Here is a 20975-nt window from a genome sequence, read left to right as displayed (position 1 = left end):
TCTAATTTATACCACTCATAGTCTTCAACTCCTAACACTTTACTGAGAAGCTTTACCAAGGAAAAACCTCATTGTAACTTTAAGAAAAAATGACAATTAAGGGACTCAATGGAAATACAAATTAAGGAAAACTCAGGAGACAGAAAGTGGAAATCAAGACATCACAGGGGAGGGGGAAGCAAAAGCACTACCTTGTCTCTCAGTTACTGGAAATATACAGCCTAAATGGGAGAAGCAGGAAATCACCAGGGTTAGGACAGATAGGAGAGATCAAGCTGATGTGACACAGATAAGGGAGAGCAGAAGAGCTCAGAGCTTTGCTGCTCCACAGGCCAAAACAACCACTAGTGAGAATAAAAAGTGGGGGGTGTAAACTAACCCTGCAATGGAGCTAACATGCAAACCTCCCCAACCCCCTGAAGGAAATAAACCCAAAGCTAATGACACCTAATGATACCTTTGGGTGACATCGTTTAGTGGAAGGTGTCCCTGCCCATGGCAGGGGGCTGGAACTAGATAATCTGAAGGTCCTTTCCAACCCTAACTATTCTATGATTCTAATCATTAAAAATAACTGTAAGTTACAATAAACTCAAGTTTTCTTTTACTGCTATTACAAATATTGCAGCTCAGTGTGCAACTATTGCTTTGATAGAGTGAATTTCCTCTTTTAAAACTCAGCTAAAGAAACTATACCCAAGTAATAACAAATGATGAGTATTTCTGTGAAGGCAGCCAATTATTAGAAAGGGTTAACTGGCAACTCTGAGTGTCCACCATTCAGCGAGGAATCAGGACCTGTTCTGGGTTCAGCAGTAGCAGCCATTTTTCTGCTTCTTAGTAGCTGGTGCAGTGCTGTGTTTTTGACTTTCAGCCTGGGAACAGCACTGATAACACTGATGGTTTTAGTTGCTGCTCAGTAACGTTGACTCTGACCAAGGACTTTCTGAGTTTCATGCTCTGCCAGGGAGGAGGGGAAGCCGGGAGGAAGCAGAAGCAGAAACAGGACACCTGACCCAAGCTACCAAAGAGGTATTCCATACCACAGCACGTCATGGCCAGTATAGAAACTGGGGGGAGTTACTCGGAAGAGCTAGATCACTGCTTGGTCGGGCTGGGTATCAGTTGGCAGGTGGTGAGCGGTTGTATTCTCTTCCCTTGTTATTTCCTTTATCATTATTATTACTGGTGGTAGCAGTAGTGGTTTGTGTTATACCTTAGTTACTGGTTTGTTCTTATCTCAACCCGTGGGAGTAATGTTCTTTTGATTCTGCTCACCATCCCTCTGGGAGTGAAGGAGGGGGAGTGAGCAAGCGGCTGCGTGGTTCTGGGTTGCCAGCTGGGCTTAAACCACGACAGGACCCCAGCACAAGAGGGATGTGGAGCTGTTGGAGTGAGTCCAGAGGAGGCCACGGAGCTGTTGCGAGGGCTGGGGAAGTTCTGCTCTGGAGCCAGGCTGAGAGCTGGGCTGGGGCAGCCTGGAGAAGAGAAGGCTCCTGAAGGGGAGACCTGAGAGCAGCTCCAGCTCCAGTGCCTAAAGGGGCTGCAGGAAACCTGGAGAGGGGCTTGCGACGAGGGCCTGTAGGTACAGGCCAAGGGGAATGGCTTGAACCTGCCCGAGGGGAGACTGAGCTGAGCTCTTAGCAGAAGCTCTTCCCTGTGAGGGTGCTGAGGCACTGGCACAGGGTGCCCGGAGAAGCTGTGGCTGCCCCATCCCTGTCAGTGCTCAAGGCCAGGTTGCATGGGGCTTGGAACAACCTGCTCTAGTGGAAGGCATCCCTGCCAATGGCATGAATGAGCTTTAAGGTCCCTTCCAACCCCAAACCACTCTGTGATTCTGTGACTATTAAGACTTCTAGAGCTAGAGCACAATTTCTACCTTACTATATGAGTTAAAGAGGGAACCAGTGACATTAATGTGAACATCCAGAGTCCCCTTTTGGCCAGCAGCAAGACCAAAAATGACACCATTTATCACTATGCTCTGTGCTAGCAGGAAAGAAGAGGCAATATTTTTTGGTAAAGGTCAGGAGGATCATAAGCTTATATAGGATATTGTTGAAAAGAAAATATGTGGTATTTCTTGGGGAAAAGGGACATGCCAAATTAGCATGCACACAGGCTGTCATTCACAAAGGAAATGGAACAGAATCACACAGTGTGTTGCACAGGAGAAAGGTGAGCAATTCATAATATTTTGATTGTAAGGAAAGGAGACCATGATGGTTTTAGTGAGCAGGAAGGCCATAAGCACTTGGGAAAGCAACAAGAATGGAGGGGAAAAGGAAAGATATGTGGATTCATGTGACAGAAAACAAATAAAGTCAAGAGAAGAAACACGAGGCAAAATAAAGGCAAAGAGATGATCTCCTTCAGTGGATTTAGAATACTCCAGGAGAACTGATGTACCCAGTGAAAAGTGGAGAGAGCACATCAAATCCATAGGCATTCCCTTTTCCCTAGCAGTCCTTACATGCAGCCAAGTGCAGAGTTAGTGTCTGGTACCTTACCTTAGAAATGAAGATGCCTTCATCAGTGGGATCAAACGGGTTTCCAGCATGACCTTTTGCTCCACCCCGGATGCTGATGCCCAGCTTTTCTCCTGGAGCCTTTTCAATGCATATTTCCTGTGAACACAGAACAGGTCTCCTTGTTTCTGGATCAAGACATGACTGAAATTGTAGACGAAACACTCCTAGTAGCTGGTCATATTCTAAACACCCTGAAAAGGACCTGAATTTGACCTTGCACTCATCGGGCACAGTTTATTTTTGTGATGAGGCTCTGCTCTTTTCTGTCTCCTCTTCAAGTCTGGTCTTCATGAAATCTGATCACTTTCTGATCACAGCATCACATAGGCATGGCAAGAGACCTTCCACAGTCCTCAACTAGACAAATACTTACTAGAGACTGGGTTCTGCCAAGAGATGAGGCAATTTCAACTGGAAGTTTGATTGTATCCTAGTCCCAGACTTCCAGCTAGATCAGAAACTGTCTTCAAAAGTGTTCCTTCTATAAAGAGGAGTGTGACGCTCCCCAGTTCTACTCAGAACCTACCTGCATACCCGGTGGTGGTGGATCTCGCCTCACTAGCATGGTCAGCTCCTGGGTGTTGGAGAGCAGGGCATTGACTGCTTCCTGGTGGGTAGCATGGCGCAGGTCAATGCTATTTACCTCCAGGATCCTGTCCCCTACCCGGAGCCCACTGCGAGATGCCAGTCCACGGGGAATCACCTACAAAGAGGCATTGATATTACAACCACAGAAGGGAAGTCCATCTGTCCTTGGAGAGACACTGATTGTGTCCCATGGCTGTTCTTCAACATCCTCTGAGGCCTGTTTTGATTTCTCTCTCTGCAACCCAAGCTCCCCAATTTGTGAACACTGGCAAAGAATGAAGGAAGATTTGCTTTAATTCAATATAGTCTTATTATCATATTACCATTTTCACCTGAACCCCATGAACACTCGCTGCGTGACCACTGGCTTTGTGTACCTGCAGCTTTCCAGCATTCATGAAAAGCTAACACAAGCTCAGCAAGTTCAAAAGCTAACTCTCCCCAAACAGCTCACCTTCAGAGGCTTCTACATGCCATTTAGACTCCTACAACAGAAGCAGCATGTCTGGTATAAGCATTTCATGTGTGTACACATCCTTCCCACACCCCACGTTTTCAGCCTATGCTGTACTTCTCAGACTCTTGCATCAAAATCCTTCATCTTAACCCAATAACTAAAGAGCTCAGACTCTACCTTTGAAATGAAGACACCAGGTTCATGAATCCCAAATGGATGGCTTGAATGGTCACTGCCTCCGACAATGCTGAGTCCCAGGGGACCACCTGCCTTCACAAGATGAATTTCCTGGAGGGAACAAGCAGCAGAGTCAAAGGTAATAAGGGATACTGTAAGGAGCACAAACACTGAAAAACACGGAGTCAGGGATGTTTTGCAGGTGTGAGCACAAGGTAAGTACCCATAGAACAAGAGGGTTCCCTTTTAATTCTCCACACCCCAGTAACACAGCTGCCAGGCCTCATCAGAGTACTGATATTTCAAATAAAAATTATTCAAGATTATACTATCCCATATTCCAGGGGGCTGGAGCAGCTCTGCTCTGGAGCCAGGCTGAGAGAGCTGGGCTGCTACAGCCTGGAGAAGAGAAGGCTCCTGAAGGGGAGACCTGAGAGCAGCTCCAGTGCCTAAAGGGGCTACAGGAAACCTGGAGAGGGCCTTGGGACAAGGGCCTGTAGGGACAGGCCAAGGGGAATGGCTTGAACCTGCCAGAGGGGAGACTGAGCTGAGCTCTTAGGCAGAAGCTCTTCCCTGTGAGGGTGCTGAGGCGCTGGCACAGGGTGCCCAGAGAAGCTGTGGCTGCCCCATCCCTGTCAGTGCTCAAGGCCAGGTTGGATGGGGCTTGGAGCACCCTGCTCCAGTGGAAGGGGTCCCTGCCCATGGCAGGGGGTTGGAAATTGTTGAGCTTCCAGGTTCCTTCCACCCAAACCATTCCACGGTTCTGTGATTCCAGCAGACCCTCACCTCGATGGGATACTGATCCTCCATCCCTTTGGAGAGGTGGTTCTTCAGCGGCACTGGTGCATCCTCGTGTGGGCTGTCCCCGGGGCCAGGGCCGGGGGGCGGTGGTGGTGAGTGCATCCGTGCCCGTGCCGCGCCGGGCGCATCTCCGTCGCTGAGCTGCTCCACACCCTGTCTCTCTACCAGCAGCGCGATGGTGGGGGAGGATGCGGTAAGCAGCGCTACTGCCTGATCATGCCTGGCTTCTGTCATGTCTACCCCATTGATCTAGAACAACCCGCAAACTCAGCGTCAGACCGTGGCCCGAGTACACCCTGCCATTTAACACGTAGCCAAGCACCCCAAGGGTGTATTTTTGTGTCTTGCTGGAACTGCCCCTTCTCAAGAGCCCGCTCCCCAGAGCACCTTGTAACTTACCCCACTCCTTCCTAACTGCAAACGGAAGAGGCGTCTGCTGATTCCACCTGACCACAGTCCCTTTCTAGGCAGCTTACTAGCCCCTTTTTCACCTTCCCTGTACACCTTCAAACCCTAAAGGCATCAGTGATGCTCCAGGGGATCATGAAGACCAAGTACACTGCCCCTTGTACCTCCTGGAGCACCACAAACCTGGCTATTACCCTGACTATGCTGTGGCTCAGCACTACCAGGAGTCGCTGCCACTCCTTCCAGGCTTTGCATTCCAGCTTTCCTACTTGGTCACGGCAAAAGAAGCCCAAGAGAGTACATTAAAGGAATGGCTCCAGAGATCTCAACATGGGAAGAAGACAAAACGATTCCCACAATGATGCCACTGCACACTAATGTGCCATAGCATCAGCTGCCTTTGCACTCAGCCATTTGAGCTCATCAATCACTCCAAAAGCCCAGACACAGGCACTGGAGAGCATGAGCTGATGTGCCAGGACTTGTCACTGGGCTGCCAGTGCTGGGCAAGGTCATGGTGGGCTGGGGAAAAATGTCAGTTTTAAGCCATAAAAAGTGGAGCCCAGGTTTGAAAACACTTGGAAGGGCTGAGAAAGAGACTGCTGATCCACAGTGACCAAGTGTGGACACACAGGGAAAACTGGAATTCTTTTGGACAAGAACCCATTAGCCAATATACTCTGCTAAATAATTTCAAGAATACAACCTGTGATATCAGTGAAAGACAAAGAGGCACTTCCAGAACAGACAGGGAAGCCAAAGACATTCAGACCAAACACTGAAGAGAACTCAGCTGAACCTGTGTTCGATTCTCATCCTTCACACGCACAAGAATGATCTAATGTAAGTTCACAGGATGCACAGAGAAAAGCTGCTGCGAGAGGCAGGGAACAGCCTTTCTACATTAACATCTAAACTAGCCTGCCTGGGAACCCAAAGCACCAGAAAGGATGGGGCTGCTCTCCATCAATGTCTGAGGGCCAGAATGCTGAGAGGAGAGCTGAGCTAAAACACTGCCGAAGGATGGAACTTGCCATGACAAAGTTGAAGCTGAAAATTACAAGGTTTCTAGTCCTCAGGTTCTGGAAAAGCTTCCCAAAATGAACTCTGAGGGCATGAAAATACAGCTGTTGAGATGGAGTCTGATCAGCTGATGAAATAATAATGTGACTTTGTAAGAGGCACAGCAAGTAGCCTGATTCCCAGAAATATTGCAGTTACTCCCCAGCTTCTCCCAGGAACAGCTTCTGGACAACGCTGACTGCAAACAGCCTACAAGGCTTTGTCCAGAACCTCCATCACCACCCCTTCACCCAACCTGCTCATGACATGGAAGAAGACAGACAAAGACACCCCACACTATGTGGACACAGACATGGAACTCTCAGCCCCACAGCACCTCCTCTACACAAAGGATGTCCCAAACATGACACCTTTGGCACCAGCCATAGAGGAGGAGCATAAGGATGTGGAGGCAATTCCAGCCTGCCCAGGCACGCAGGAAGGGGAAGGATGTGAAGGTACCTGGGTAATGGCTGCTGAGCACAAGAGACAAGGCAATAAGCAGGAGAGATAATAAATTAACACACGAGTGCAGAGAGCTCAGCGAGACACAGATGTGGGGACAAAAGACTCGAGACACTCACAGATGGACCATTAATGGAATCACTCCAGTGGTACACGAGGGTGCTGAGACACGGGCACAGGGTGCCCAGAGAAGCTGTGGCTGCCCCATCCCTGGCAGTGTTCAAGGCCAGGCTGGACACAGGGGCTTGGAGCACCCTGCTCCAGTGGAAAGGGTCCCTGCCCGTGGTAGGGGCTGGAACTGGAGGAGCTTTAAGGTCTCTTTCAACCCAAACCATTCCATGATTCTATGATAAGCCAGAGGACAGGAACAGGGTTGTCTGTGTTGTTCATGCCCTGTAAGGATCTGCTTGTGCTTGTGCTTATGTGGGTGTCTGTGAAGGTGCTGTCCCCATTCTTGTCTGTGTGAATCTGGCCAGCCATGGCTGCAGGATGTTTCATCTCTGGAATCTGCATATAGCCTTCCTGATGGCTGGACCTGGGAACAGGGAATAGTGGCAGCCTTGTGTCCAGTGAACTGGGAAGGGGGATCCCTTGCGTCCTCCTGTCTACCTGATACACTGATTTTTAACCAAGATGACAAGCAGAAAAGGGTTGGTCCCAGGTTTTCATCACCAGACCAAGGTCCAAATACTCCCCAGACAGACTTGCCGCAGCAGCTTCTGCTCCTGACCTTACACATCCCCACTGTCATTTTCTGCCATTGACAAGAAGATGAGAATGGTCAGACTTGGTCAGAGCAAAAGTATCCAGTGATACTTCCCCAGGCTAGTGAACAGGGACACACAACATCCTGAGTCAGAGGAATAGCATATGTAACAGCCCCTCTCACTAACTTCTCCATCACCTGGCAATCATGATGCCTTCCCAGCTTCTGGACAGGTGGTTTGCAGGGGTCTTTATTGCTAAGTCTCTGCTTTGCAAGAAAATAAGGCCAACCAGTGCAGTTCAGCTACCTAAGTCCCCAGAGAAAGGGGGACTTTCGTCTGTCCTTCCCTGCTCCACACGTTTTTCCATGTGCCAAGGAGTTATATTACTCTGCCAAATTCCTCAGCAATCAGACAGCTCTCACTGGGATCCCATGTGCTGCCTGGTGCTACTGCTGCCCCAAATCCCCCAGAATCAGTTTACTTCAGTCTGCTTCCAGTCCTATTCCCAAAAACCAGCTGCCCTTAGGCACTGCTCCCAGTTCTGCACTTTCCCTGCTGGATTCCCATTCCACAATAGAAACTCTTCAACATTTCCCCCTTGCAGCTTCCTGACCAAGTCTTCCACTACCCAAATGAACCTCAAGATTCTCATGATGACTCTCAAGACACACTGCAATATAATACTTAGAAAGGTGGGGAGTTAGTAGTCAGTCACTGGTGAGTTCTGTGGGTGTTAACTCTGAAGGGAGATCCAGGCTGGGCTCTTCAATCCATGTACTCAAAGCTCCCTTAAGAAAGTAAAAGGAGCTATCCCAGTCCTTCCCCTGCAGAGAAGTCCAGGATGATTTAGAGCACAGGGGAAGAGTATGAGGCTGTGCTGTACTGCTTTTCCTAAGAAAACAATAACCCTTTGGAAAAGTGAGAACTGAGGCATGACTAGGAGAGTATGGCTTTGGAAATGGGCTTCTGCCTGCAGAACCTATGAAACCACCTGTATCCTGTCCTGCAGCAGCTCTGCTCTGGAGCCACGCTGAGAGAGCCAGGCTGGTTCAGCCTGAAGAAAAGGCTCCTTAAGGGGAGACCTTAGAGCAGCTCCAGTGCCTAAAGGGGCTCCAGGAAACCTGGAGAGGGCCTTGGGACAAGGGCCTGTAGGGACAGGCCAAGGGGAATGGCTTGAACCTGCCAGAGGGGAGACTGAGCTGAGCTCTGAGGCAGAAGCTCTTCCCTGGGAGGGTGCTGAGGCGCTGGCACAGGGTGCCCAGAGAAGCTGTGGCTGCCCCATCCCTGGCAGTGCTCAAGGTCAGGTTGGACACAGGGGCTTGCAGCAAGCTGCTCTAGTGGAAGGGGTCCCTGCCCGTGGCAGGGAGTGGAACTGGAGGAGCTTTAAGGTCCCTTTAACCAAAACCATTCTATAATTACATGATGCTAACAAAGCCCCTCCTGCTCTCCCCATGCAGACCCAGGGGAACACACGCAACCTGCACTGCACATCCCAGGAATCATCACATCCTGAAAAGCTTTCCAATATAAATGGGCAACCACTGCCTCAAAAGAGTTGTGGTAAACAGGGGATTCCCATGACGCTATAAGGGCACTGCTCTGAAGAGAACACTCAACATCACTGGGCCAGCACAGCTCCACAGCTCCAACCTAGCACCAGGTTTCACCAGAGACAGCAGAACTCAGAGAGCTGCTCACACTCATCTTACAGAGAGTAGATAACTCTGGAGGACAAATGTCACTGAAGATACGAGAGGCCTCAGGATGTAACACTAAATGATTGGTATCACCCTTAGCAGGGAACCCCACCAGCAGAAAAGGCGTTAAGGCAACTGCTGCCCAGAGACACAGCTGCTGGAGGAGCAACAGCCAAACACTTGCTGGAAGGCATGCAAGTTGTGTGAATAGTCCAGAGCAGGGAAGTGTTCTCCTGGAGGATAATGGTTTGCTCCTGCTCCCATCATAACTGAGCACAAGTTTGAGCTGCAGCTAATGCTCAGCTCCAAACTCTGAACGACTACACACACTTCAGCACAGGTAACGCCCTTGAGAGCAGAGGACTGTGTTCTCCAGCATGGGCATATTTCTAGCTATGCCAGAACTCATCACTGTTGCGGGGGCTGAGAGAGGACTAAAGCCACCAATGCTTCATCCACATCTAGCAAAGGCCCTGAGCTGTGTGAGCCCTGAGCCCAGACACTGCAGTCTGAAGACACTGCAAGCTCTAACTAGGGAATTGCATCAGCTTTTCCTACGAAGCTCCCCCCAGATATAAATAGAGCTGCTAATGGGGGGTGGAAAGGTTTGACTTTTGACTCTGCTCTGTGGTCCTTTGTTTTCTTCCAGCCACAGGTAGAGCAAATCAGTGCCACGTGATAGGCTCTGTGTCTGCAATTATGCCTCTCAGTCATGTCTCTGTACCAGCGGAGCATCACACAATGATCAAAACATTTAGGCTGACAACCATTAAAGTCAAGGCTTGATCTGGGGAGAAGAGGGGAGCACTAGATGTGGGGAGAGATGCTGCACAAGTCCAAGTCTCTGCCATGACACCAGTGCCACACCTGGGCCAGAGCTCCACTGAAATTATGTGCCAGAGCAAATATAACACAGCCCCCAGCCTAGGGATAGAGCAGACAGAAGCCAGCACTGACAAGGCTGTATCAGTGTTTACTCACGCCAGCTCTGTGGTAACACATGCTCTTACCACAAGAGCTGGACCAGAAACCCACCACCAGCAGCAGGATGCAGGAGCCTTCCCTCGGAGGCAGCATGCAACTTGGGAAGAGGGTCAGGAGGCTCAGCAGACATTCCCGCAGGATGGGAGCAAGTGACATGTGAGGCAGAGACTCAAGGTTAGAGGCAGCGGCGAGATCCAAACCACCAGCACAGACAGGAAGGGAAACTGGGGCTGGAGTTTCACATGGAAGCATAGGAAAGCACCATGGGATGCTCTGCCAGCTCCACACCACCCCATGGAGCCTCCCTCCGCTGCCCCTGCCACACTGCTTCCCACAGGGAGACAGTCAGTTGCTCCCAAAGGGCTCCCACCACACACACCGTGCTGCCCAGAGCCCTCTCAGGCTGTCCTACCAGCTCTGGAGAGGCACCAGGACACAGCTTTCAATGGTGAAGCACTCACACAGAGAGTGTGGGGAAAAGGGACGCATTAACTGCACCCACCAGGCAGGGGCAGGACCACCAAGATGAACTGTTCCCTCAGAAGGCTCAGGAGCTGAAAAAAGGACCCTCAAAATCCAGCTGTAATGGCAGGAAAAGTGTGAGGGAGGGCAGGGAGCTGAGTGAGATGCCTCCACTCACCGAGATGACCCGATCTCCTACGTGCAGGATCCCGTCCCGATGGGCTGCGCCGCCCTCCGCAATCCGTGAGATAAAGATCCCCTGAAACACAGTCACAAGGGTCAGAGCAGCCCGAGCTGCCCGTCACCACGGCCTGGCTGCCCACAATCACTCCAGGACAGCAGCAACATCCCAGCCCTTTCCCCTCCCCTGTCCTGGCACTTCCCATCTGCTTCTCACTCCACACAAACCCTCTTCGGCTTCTGCAAAACCTCCAGCTGCAGCAAAGCCTCCACGTGGCCGAGAGCCCAGAACATATGTCAGGAGGACAGTGGGAGGATTAAATGTCACTGGCAGGGACTGTGAGCCCCAGCCCCACCTCCTCCTGAACTTCTCTCCTTCCCTGACCTAAGAGCTCTCGGATTGCACAGCCATGCTCCGCACCCAAGGGGTGAGGAAGACCCTGCACTGCTCCAGCAGCGCCAAGACTTGGGATCAAGCACCTTCCCTGCCATGGGGTCACTACTGACCGTGTCACCAGCGCGGTAGGGAGTGGAGCCTTTGCCACCAGCAATGCTGAAGCCCAGGCCCTTCTCGTTGCGCACGAGGCAGGTGGAATATCTCTCGGTGGGAGCTGCTCCCTCCAGCCGCTCCGGGAAGCGAAGGCCACCCCTCCTCTCCCGAGGGCTGTAGTCATCCTCGGGGCGCAGCGCTGTGACGGTGATGGCGTTCTCCGGCTCCACCATCCGCTCCCGCAGAACCGTCATGGACACGGAGCTTCCCGATCCACGCAGAGCTTCCACAGCCACGTGATGCTCCGCACAGTGCAGGGACACACCGTTCACCTGGGGATGGACACAACCTCACCTCCGTGGGGAGATCTTGGAAGCACATCTCCCTGCAGAGCTGAGTCAACACCTTGCTCCCACAAGGATAACCAGACCTTTTTCCCACAGAGACGCTCAGACCTTGTTCCTACAGGGACACCCAGACCTCATGTGCTGCCCTTGAGGGAATTTCCCTGCACTCACACAGCACATGAGGCTCCAATGACATGAGGTGCCTGTCCCAGCCCAAGGCAGCCCCTGCCAAGCACTGTAAAGGAACTTTGAGAGGAAATGTCCCCCCACAGGGAGCTCCAACTTCCCCATCACCTGTATCACCCCTGCAGGAACGTAACTCAGCCTCAAGGAGCAGGACTTGGGGTGTTGGGTGAGGAGAAGCTCCCCAGGACCCAGCTTCAGTGAGCGCTTGAGCCCAGAACACCCCCGTGTGCTGGGTCCAGCCCAGAGCGTGAGCAGCAGCTCAGGGAGGGGATCCTGCCCCTCTGCCTTGGGAAAGGGAGAGCTGAGAGCAGCTCCAGAGCCTGAAGGGGCTCCAGGAAACCTGGAGAGAGCCTTGGGACAAGGGCCTGTAGGGACAGGCCAAGGGGAATGGCTTGAACCTGCTCGAGGGGAGACTGAGATGCGCTCTTAGGCAGAAGCTCTTCCCTGTGAGGGTGCTGAGGCGCTGGCACAGGGTGCCCAGAGAAGCTGTGGCTGCCCCATCCCTGGCAGTGCTCAAGGCCAGGTTGGACACAGGTGCTTGCAGCAAGCTGCTTTAGTGGAAGGGGTCCCTGCCTGTGGCAGGAGGTTGGAGCTGGAGGAGCTTTAAGGTCCCCTCCAACACAAACCAGGCTGGGATTCTCTGAAACTCCCAGATAACTACTCACCCAGAACTGCCTCCTCTAAGAAATGTCAGTGCAACTTCCTGTTCACCTTCAATAAGGACATCTACCTCCTCAGACCCCGACACAGCCATGCCTGTCAGACTGACTTGGTGCTGGGGAAGGCCATGGAACACATCATCTGGAGTGCCATCACATGGCACGTGCAGGACAAGCAGGCGATCAGGCCCAGCCAGCATGGGTTTATGAGAGGCAGGTCCTGCTTGACCAACCCGATCTTCTATGACAAGGTGACCCACTTAGTGGATGAGGCAAGAACTGTGCATATTTTCTATCCAGACGTTAGTAAAGCCTTTGACACCTTTTCCCACAGCCTTCTCCTGGAGAAAATGGATGCTCATAGCTTGAATGGGTAAACTCATTAACTGTTCACTGGGTAAAGAACTGGCTGGACGGCCAAGCCCAGAGAGTGGTGGTGAATGGAGTTCAATCCAGTTGGCACCAGCCACAAGCAGTGCTCCCCTGGGCTGAGGACTGGGGCCAGTTCTGTTTAATCTTTCTATCAATGATCTGGATAAGGGGATCAGGGTCACCCTCAGTAAGTTTGCAGACACCACCAGTCTGGGTGGGAGTGCTGATCTGCTGGAGGGCAGGAGGCTCTTCAGAGGGATCTGGACAGGCTGGATCCATGGGGATGAGGTTCAACAAGGCTCAGTGCCTGTTCCTGTACTTGGGCCACAACAACCTCATGCAATGCTCCAGGCTTGGGTAAGAGTGGCTGGAAAGCTGCTCATGGAAAGGGACCTGGGGGTACTGATTGACAGAGCCAAACATGAGCAGTTTGTGCCCAGGCAGCTGAGAAGCCAACGGCACCCACACACACATGATACACTGATGTATCAGCACCAGTGTGGCAGCAGGACCAGGGCAAGGATTGTGTCCCTGCACTGGGCACTGGTGAGGTTGCACCTCGGATCCTGTGTTCAGCTCTGGGCCCCTCGCTGCAAGAGAGACCTTGAGGTGCTGGAGCAGGGCCAGAGAAGGGAATGGAGCTGGAGCAGGGCCTGGAGCACAGGGGTGATGGGGAAGGGCTGAAGGACCTGGGGGGGGTCAGACTGGAGAAGGCTCAGGGGGGACCTGATGGCTCCCTCCAAGTGCCTGCCAGGAGGATGGAGCCAGGAGGGGCTGGGCTCTGCTCCCAAGGAACAAGGGATGGGACAAGAGGAACTGGCCTCAAGCTGCACCGGGGAGGGTTACATGGAGATTAGGAATAACTTCTTCACTGGGAGGGTTTATGAAGCACTGGAACAGGCTGCCCAGGGCAGTGGTGGAGTCACTGTCCCTGGAGGTATTTAAAAGACATGCAGTTGTGGTACGGAGGGACATGATTTAGTGATGGCCTTGGCAGGGTGAGATTTATGATTGGACTTGATGATCTCAAAGATTTTTTCCAACCAGAACAATTCCATGATTCTATTATTTCCTCCTTCTCCATGCAAAACTAGCAACTTACTTGCAGGGAGGACACCAGATTCTGCAGCTCTCAGGGAAGTGACATGATTGCCCCCACTGTTGCTTCCATGATTTCAGAAAGAAGTCCTACCACATCAGAAGACTGAGGAAATGCAAAGTGGGGCCCATGAAGCTCTTCCCAGCAGCTACCTCATTCTGTACTAATGCACGCCCTCAGGAGACATTGCCTGCCTCTCAGCCTGAAACCCTGTTCAAATCTATTTCCTCCACTTCATGGCACTTTTGGTTTCTTCCCATCATGGCCTCCATTACTGAGCAACATCCCTGCTCTCAGGTAGAGTTATTCCTCACAATTCCTAGCCAAGAGAATGGAACCCAGGCCTGATGTGCCTCAGTCACATCGGTTGGAAGGAACACCACAACTCTGAGCTGTGCTGTGAGGGTCCAGCCACCTGCAGGAGGCACAGGTGAATGGGCACCATGGGAAGTGAATCAGGAGTGGGAAAAAAAAAGAGCCTTTTCCAAAGCTGTAACTGAAGAGGGATCCACTTTACACAAAATAATTGGGTGCCATGAACTTAACTGTAGCAAAAGGGAATAATCATTCATCTCTCAAAATCTGTTCTTGCACAGCTTCTGATGTTTAATTTGGCCTCAAACTAGTGAGAGGCCAAGAAATCCCAACCCACACTTCTCCCTCCATTCATCAGAAGGATTTCCTTCTCCACAGTAGCTATGTCCTTACCTCCAGAAGCTTGTCCCCAACACGAACCCCTGCACGAGCTGCAGGACCCTCCTCTGACACGCGGGAAATAAAGATGCCCTGGAAAGAACAGTACCAGTTAGAAGGGCTGGAGCCCATCCCTCAACCCCCTAAGAGACCCCTCCACCCAGGTCCACCTAAGAGACCATTCCACCCTGGCCAGTTTAAGGGCCTCACCACTCCCGTACCCTGGGATGTGGGGACAGAACAACCACATCACCCCATTCATGAGCCGGTTGAAAAGGGAAAGAAGTCCCACTGCAGGGCTACCCTACATGTGACAAAGGGGAGAAGAGAATGATGACCCTTCAATCCTTTCCAGTGGGACGAGAATATGACGCAGTTGATGCCACCATGTGTGTGGATGACAACCCCATTTTCTTTGCCTTGTGAGTCCTGTATCACAGGACACCCATAGGAAAGCAGCAGCTTTCTCACTGCTGCTTTTGGTGGTCACGGCAGGAAGGTTCAAGTTGTGCTCCAGAGGCACAAGCTGGCTCAGCCCTTCCAGCCTCTTGCTTTCAGGGTGGACAGAGGGCTGCTCCCACCTTGCTCTGGAAGCCCAAACCAGCCACGGAGCTGATACCTACGGACACCCAACCTCCAGCTACAGAGAACTAGTGCCTGAAAGTGGGTACCTCAGTGAGTCCAGGGTCTTACCTCATCGTCACCCTTATAGGGGGTGGAGCCCTTGCCCCCCGCGATGCTGATGCCCAGCCCCCCTGTCTGCCGCACGATCGTCAGTGTCAACTGGAAGCAGAAGGGACACAGAGGACAGATCAGGCCAGGAGAACACCCAGAACATCTTAAAGAGCAAGGGATAACTTAAAGAACAAGCACAAGAGAATCAACTTCATGTGCATGCACACTTGTGTGAGCCGTGGTGTCCACACCCCGAAGGCACCCAACTCACAACACATTAACAAAGATTCTTCTTCAGTTGAGTCCGTATCTCAAGACCAGGAGTCAGTTTGCCCGTAATGAACACTCTGAACAAGATGTCCACCACAAAGTAAACTGAGCAGCAGTTGGATGGGGCTGGATAGAGAAACAGGGATGGTCACATCACAGCCCAGCTCTACCACACGGCTCCCTTTGGGGCATGATTCCATACAACTGCTGCGAGATTGAGGGTCACCCCAATGCAGTGTACAGTAACAAGAGTGGTGCCTCTTCCAGAATACCCTGGACAGACACTCAGCTTTGCTCTACCAATGGAAATCAATGTGATCCCAGAAAAGCCATCTGCTTTGTCTTGCTAGTTCCTTCCTCTTCTCCCCTCGGCACAGGCAGGCTCAGAATTGTACCTATGCAGTCCAGAAATCTCCTCTACTCCCTATCTCCCCCCTCAACAAACCAAATTATGCCCATTTACAACAGCAAAACTTTTGGTCAACCTTGAACTAAAATTGCTTATATTCAGGACACCAACTGTTCATGTTGCCCATTCATGAGACAAAGACAGGGAGCGTGTGGTAGGACACAGGGAAAGAGATGGCGTGGAGAGGACTCTCTCAGGGATCTGTCAGGGCCAAGGGCCAAGGAGCTGGTGAGGGGAGTGACAGAAATGTACATAAAACTCCTGGAGAGAACCAAATTTGCTGCCCTCCGGATGTCCCTTCTCTGGAAACAACGTCCAGAGCAGAGAGCGGCTGCTGCAGAGTTGTCTACTTTCAGCATCAGGTCGCTTGGCCTGGGCTGGCCACAGAGGGGGCAGCACAAGCAGCAGGAGATTTGCTTTCCTTAACCTCCCTTCAAATCCTGCATTTCCTACAGTGATGGAAGCAACAGCCTGTGGGCTTCATGTTCTGCTAAGCTTAAACCAAACCCGAACCACCACCAACACAGTGAGTGCAGAACTACAAGGCTCTTGCCATTTCCTTTGCTGCCCAGTCAACAAGCAGCAGAAAGCTGCTAGGATCTTCACAAGGAAATCCCTGATTCTAGACAGACCACGAGTACATCCTCCCTGGTGCAAGACCAAGAGGGTGAGTAAAATCCATGTATTGAAAGACAAGGATAATTCAGGTGAGACAGAGAAATGTGATATCCATTAAGATAGGATTGTATGCCACTGACAGCACATGTTAACCCAGTTATAGATTAGACTAACACTTCCAATGCCCCATTCCTGGCAGCGTTGGACGGGGCTTGGAGCAACCTGCTCTAGTGTAAGGTGTCCCTGCCCGTGGCAGGGGATTGGAACTGGATCAGCCTTAAGGTCCCTTCCAACCCAAACCAGTCTGGGATTCTTGTGGGAAGAAGTCTGTTAGAATCTACTTACAAATACCACTTTTATCTTTCCAGTCTTGCTGGATCCTAGTAATGTTCTTAAGACGTATGTCCGTATTCAACATGAGAACTTCTAAAAATGATGGAAAACTAGGTTTCCAAGGACTGGAGGGTGTTCCAATAACAGGATCCAAGTATTTCCAAGTAGGATAGCTGATGGATTTGCTCAGTGCCTGAATCAACAGGACAGGATTGCTGGTTTTGACAGTGAATATATAATGTCACTGGTTACAGAAAGTCGTTTTTTGTTGCACACCAAGTTGACTGGGCAAACTAACTGCGAGATCAACAACAAACCCCATGGATTTCCCAAATTCATGGAAACCAGACCAAAAATATGGGTAAATTTGCCAGGAAAATGGCTGAGGGTTAAGAACTTCCTGTCTATCAGCATACACTGAAAATGCCGAACACCCAGGAGGAACCAGACCCTAATTCAACTTAAGAGAACAGCAAATGGGCTTGAATTAGACATAAATACATTTAGGCTGGAAAGAAGATTTCAAACTCCCAAAGCAAATTAATTCTCCCATAAAACCAGGTAAGAACCTGAACTGGCAAATGTATGTTTGAAGTCTGAAAAGAATCATGGACATGAATATGGACCTGAGCAAGAAGGAAGTGGATCCAGCAGCCTGTAATGGCCTTAGAGCTGATCCAGCTCCACATTTCAGGCCAGGTGCTGCCTGGCTAACCCTTGCCTTCCACGATGTGCAGCCGATGCTCTGGAACCACAGCAAGCACCACCCTGCCGGCACACACTGCAGTGCTCCCACCCGTCCCTGCAACCCCTCTGGCCAGCGGCTTCCCTGGGTATTTCTCTCTTCTTGCATCCTTTCCCCTAGGAGCAGGGCTCCACCCACCAGCAGCAGCAGCAGCTCAGCTCAGCCATCGCTCACCTCTGATCCCACTTAACAAATATGCTGCTTAACTGATTCCGGCTCCTTTTGTAGCAAGGGCAAAACCTGCATTAAGCGGGCAATGTTTTTTTCCCAGTGCCTCCAGGCAGAGCAGCGTCCATGCCCTCCACAGCAAAGTGTTACTGGGGAAGGAGAAAAGCTGCCCCTCATCAACCTGAACTGCCACTGGAGACTAGGGGGGACCCATTCATCATTGATGGCACCAAAGCACAAGCCACAAAGCAGTTGTATCTCCTTCCCCTTTATGGCCCTCCCCTCTCCTCCATCCCTCTCAGTGCCACCTGTCTCCAGGGAACACACTCCAACAAGAACTGATTCCATCTCAACCTATTTTTCATACATTTCTTAATACATCCATCTTTTAACAGATTTACCTGATCCTGTGAGATTTTCCAACTTGTAGTTAAGTGTTCCACTAACCAAAGGGTGGCTACAAAGAGGATGGAGACTCCCTTTTTATGAGGAGTCACAAGGAAAAGACAAGGGGTGAAGGGCACAAGTTATTCCTGGGGAGATTCCTGTTAAACACAATGGGAATTTTTTTCCCAGTGAGAACTATCAGCCATTGGAATAACCCACCCAGGAGAAGTGGTGACTCCCCAACATTAGACACTGTCAAGAGCTGGCTTTCTAGGCTATGCTTTGCCGAGAAAGGTTGGACCAGATGATCCTTGAGGTCCCTTCCAACCTGGGATGCTATGATTCCATGAAGTGCACACCATTCTGGAGTCACTAGAAATGCTGCACACATGGATGGGTTATTTGTCAGGAGCAGCCAAGGAGCAGCCAATTCCCTCCTCTGACAAGAATCCTAACCTGACTGGTGAAGTAAAACCAAGGATTTAATATGAGAATATTGTAACCCATGAAACTTGGGCTCACAGGACATGACATGGTGCTGGGTTTAGGTGTGTATGATACAAGCTAAGAATTAGCAGAGGTCCAGTTCCAGTCATGGGAGACAAACCAAGGAGCTGGGTTCAGCTTCAGCTTACTCCAAATCAGTGACGGCAGAAGTCTTATCTGTTCCATATGAGGGGAGGCAGGAGCCTTCCAACACGGGAGAGGAAGGAATTTCATCTTTTCATGCCATTAATAACCTTCCATGAAACGATTATTCCATGTCTGTAACAACAAAGGAATTCTGGATACCCGGGGGAACCTCAGCAGCAGGTTAAAAAAATGCTTTTTAACATAAAGCGCAATAAATTTAATCATTCATTTTCTCTAAACACCATGGAACTGAAATGTATAAAAGGGATTGGAGAGGTCAGAGAGCTTCATAGATAGCAGCTCCACTGAGCCCAGTACAACAGTCCAGAAATCCCAAACTACAGGTTGCAAGGAGCTGGGAAACACCAGTGAAAGGGTCCCCAAGTCCTGCTCAGGTCTGTGCTTCCTCATCCCTGCAGGAATCCCCTCACAGTCCCCACTGGAGATGTCTTCATACAGACACCACGTTCCCCTTTCCTGGACCACTTTAACAAAAGAAGGTTCTTACCCAGCTCAGAGCCCCGAGCCCCAGGAGCCGTGGGGCCAGGGCTGACTCACCAGGAAAGATGAGAAGAGCTAAATCTGTCCTGCTTCCGTCAGCAGCAGCTTCTGAGGACAAGGGATGGGCTGGAAATGGCACTGACGGGATGGAAGGTGGGACATCACTGCGGGAGCGGTGGGCAGCTAAAACTAACTGCGGAAGAAGATCCTGCCCTGGCAGAGGAGCTGCGGCAGGTCAGGAGCAGGACACCTGCCTCTGATGTGATCTCTTCTTCTGTTCAGATGGGGTTTAGCACACAAGGGAATGGCCACTGACAAGGCAGAGGTGGCAGGGATCAGGTCAGTGAAGCACTTACTCACTGAACTCCTCGGCACCCAGTTTAGTGTTCATCACAGAGTGGCAAGTAAGAGCAGCTTGATGGTATCAGTGACTAACAGCACACTGAGAGCAGGTGGGCCAAGCAACCTCAACGCTACCTGCTCTGATGTCCTCCTGCAGATCCCATTCCCCAAGGAGAGTCCAACATTTCACTCACTGAGGATGAAGGAAGGATGCATTTTTTGAACATCAAGTATGAAGACTTTTGAACCATAAATGAAAAATAGGTTCATACAGATACAATTAATCTTGATGTGAATATATACAGATATGAACATGCAGCTAACATCAGAGAAGAGAAGATTCCGGGGAGACCTCAGAGCAGCTCCAGTGCCTAAAGGGACTACAAGAGGGAACAAACAAGAGGAATTAGAGATGTGGGCACGTCTACGGGGGTATGATATAATAGGCATCACAGAAACGTAGTGGGATGGCTCCTACGACTGGAGTGTTGGAATGGAAGGTTACAGGCTCTTTAGGAAGGACAGGCCTGGCAGGCGGGGAGGGGGAGTTGCCCTTTATGTTAGGGATAGGCTGGAGAGTATGGAACTCTGTCTGGGGACAGGTGAGCAGTCCACAGAGAGTTGGTGGGTGAGGGTTAAAGGGAATATAGCTATGGGAGACATTACTGTGGGGATCTGTTACAGACCGCCTGATCAAGGAGAACCTGCGGATGAAGCACTCAATAGGCAGATAGGAAAAGCCTCACGCTCGCAGACCCTTGTTCTCATGGGTGACTTCAACCACCCTGACATCTGTTGGAAGGACAGTACGGCCCGGCACAAGCAATCCAGGAGGTTCCTCGATTGTGTAGAAGACAACTTCCTTCTGCAAGTAATAGAGGAGCCGACAAGGAGAGGAACCATGCTTGACCTCGTGCTCACCAACAGGGAAGGGCTCGTTGGAAATGTGACGCTCCAGGGCAGCCTTGGATGCACCGATCATGAGATGCTCAAATTTGAGATCCTCAGGACAGTGAGAAGAGCGTGCAGCAAGCTCACTGCCCTGGGCTTCAAAAGAGCAGACTCTGGCCTCTTCAGGAACCTGCTTCGGAAGGTTCCATGGGATACAGCCCTAGAGGGCAGAGGGGCCCAAGACTCTTGGTCGATATTCAAGGATCACCTGCTGCAAGCTCAGGAGTGTTGCATCCCAACCAGAAGGAAGTGCAGCAGGAGGGCCAGGAGACCTCCTTGGATGGATAAGGAGCTCCTGAGGAAAATTCGATTGAAAAAAGAGGCTTATAATAGGTGGAAGCAAGGACAGGCGGCATGGGAAGAGTACAGGGATGTTGTCCGAGAAGCTAGGGACCAGGTTAGGAAAGCTAAGGCTCAGTTAGAATTAAACTTAGCTAGAGGTATTAAAGATAACAGGAAGGGATTCTACAGGTACATAGCAAATAAAAAACAGACTAGGGAGAATGTAGGCCCCCTCAGAAAGCTCTCAGGAGAACTGGCTACACAGGATTTGGAGAAGGCTGAGGTTCTGAATGACT

General features: G+C 50.9%; 1 protein-coding gene across 36 annotated transcripts in view; it reads right to left on the bottom strand.

Moving 5' to 3' along the window:
• SCRIB (scribble planar cell polarity protein) overlaps window positions 1-20975 on the bottom strand; it is a 106424-nt gene that overhangs the window by 45741 nt on the left and 39708 nt on the right. For 35 of the 36 annotated variants that reach the window (XM_061479141.1, XM_061479101.1, XM_061479110.1 and 32 more), the window contains 8 exons: window positions 15059-15148; window positions 14381-14458; window positions 11027-11341; window positions 10518-10598; window positions 4540-4803; window positions 3754-3864; window positions 3058-3234; window positions 2511-2627 (listed from right to left, as the gene is read on the bottom strand). In XM_061479141.1, the coding sequence (XP_061335125.1) occupies window positions 2511-2627; window positions 3058-3234; window positions 3754-3864; window positions 4540-4803; window positions 10518-10598; window positions 11027-11341; window positions 14381-14458; window positions 15059-15148 (1233 nt within the window). The remainder of the gene's footprint in view (window positions 1-2510; window positions 2628-3057; window positions 3235-3753; window positions 3865-4539; window positions 4804-10517; window positions 10599-11026; window positions 11342-14380; window positions 14459-15058; window positions 15149-20975) is intronic. The other variant, XM_061479139.1, reaches the window with a different exon arrangement.

This window comes from Pezoporus flaviventris, unplaced genomic scaffold, assembly GCF_033815535.1.
Source record: "Pezoporus flaviventris isolate CSIRO_AGI_PZ_B2104156 unplaced genomic scaffold, CSIRO_AGI_Pfla_v1 ptg000142l, whole genome shotgun sequence".
In the NCBI taxonomy this organism is placed as follows: domain Eukaryota; kingdom Metazoa; phylum Chordata; class Aves; order Psittaciformes; family Psittacidae; genus Pezoporus; species Pezoporus flaviventris.
Note: the sequence above shows the minus strand (reverse complement) of the source record. Positions and strands in the feature narration are given on the sequence as shown.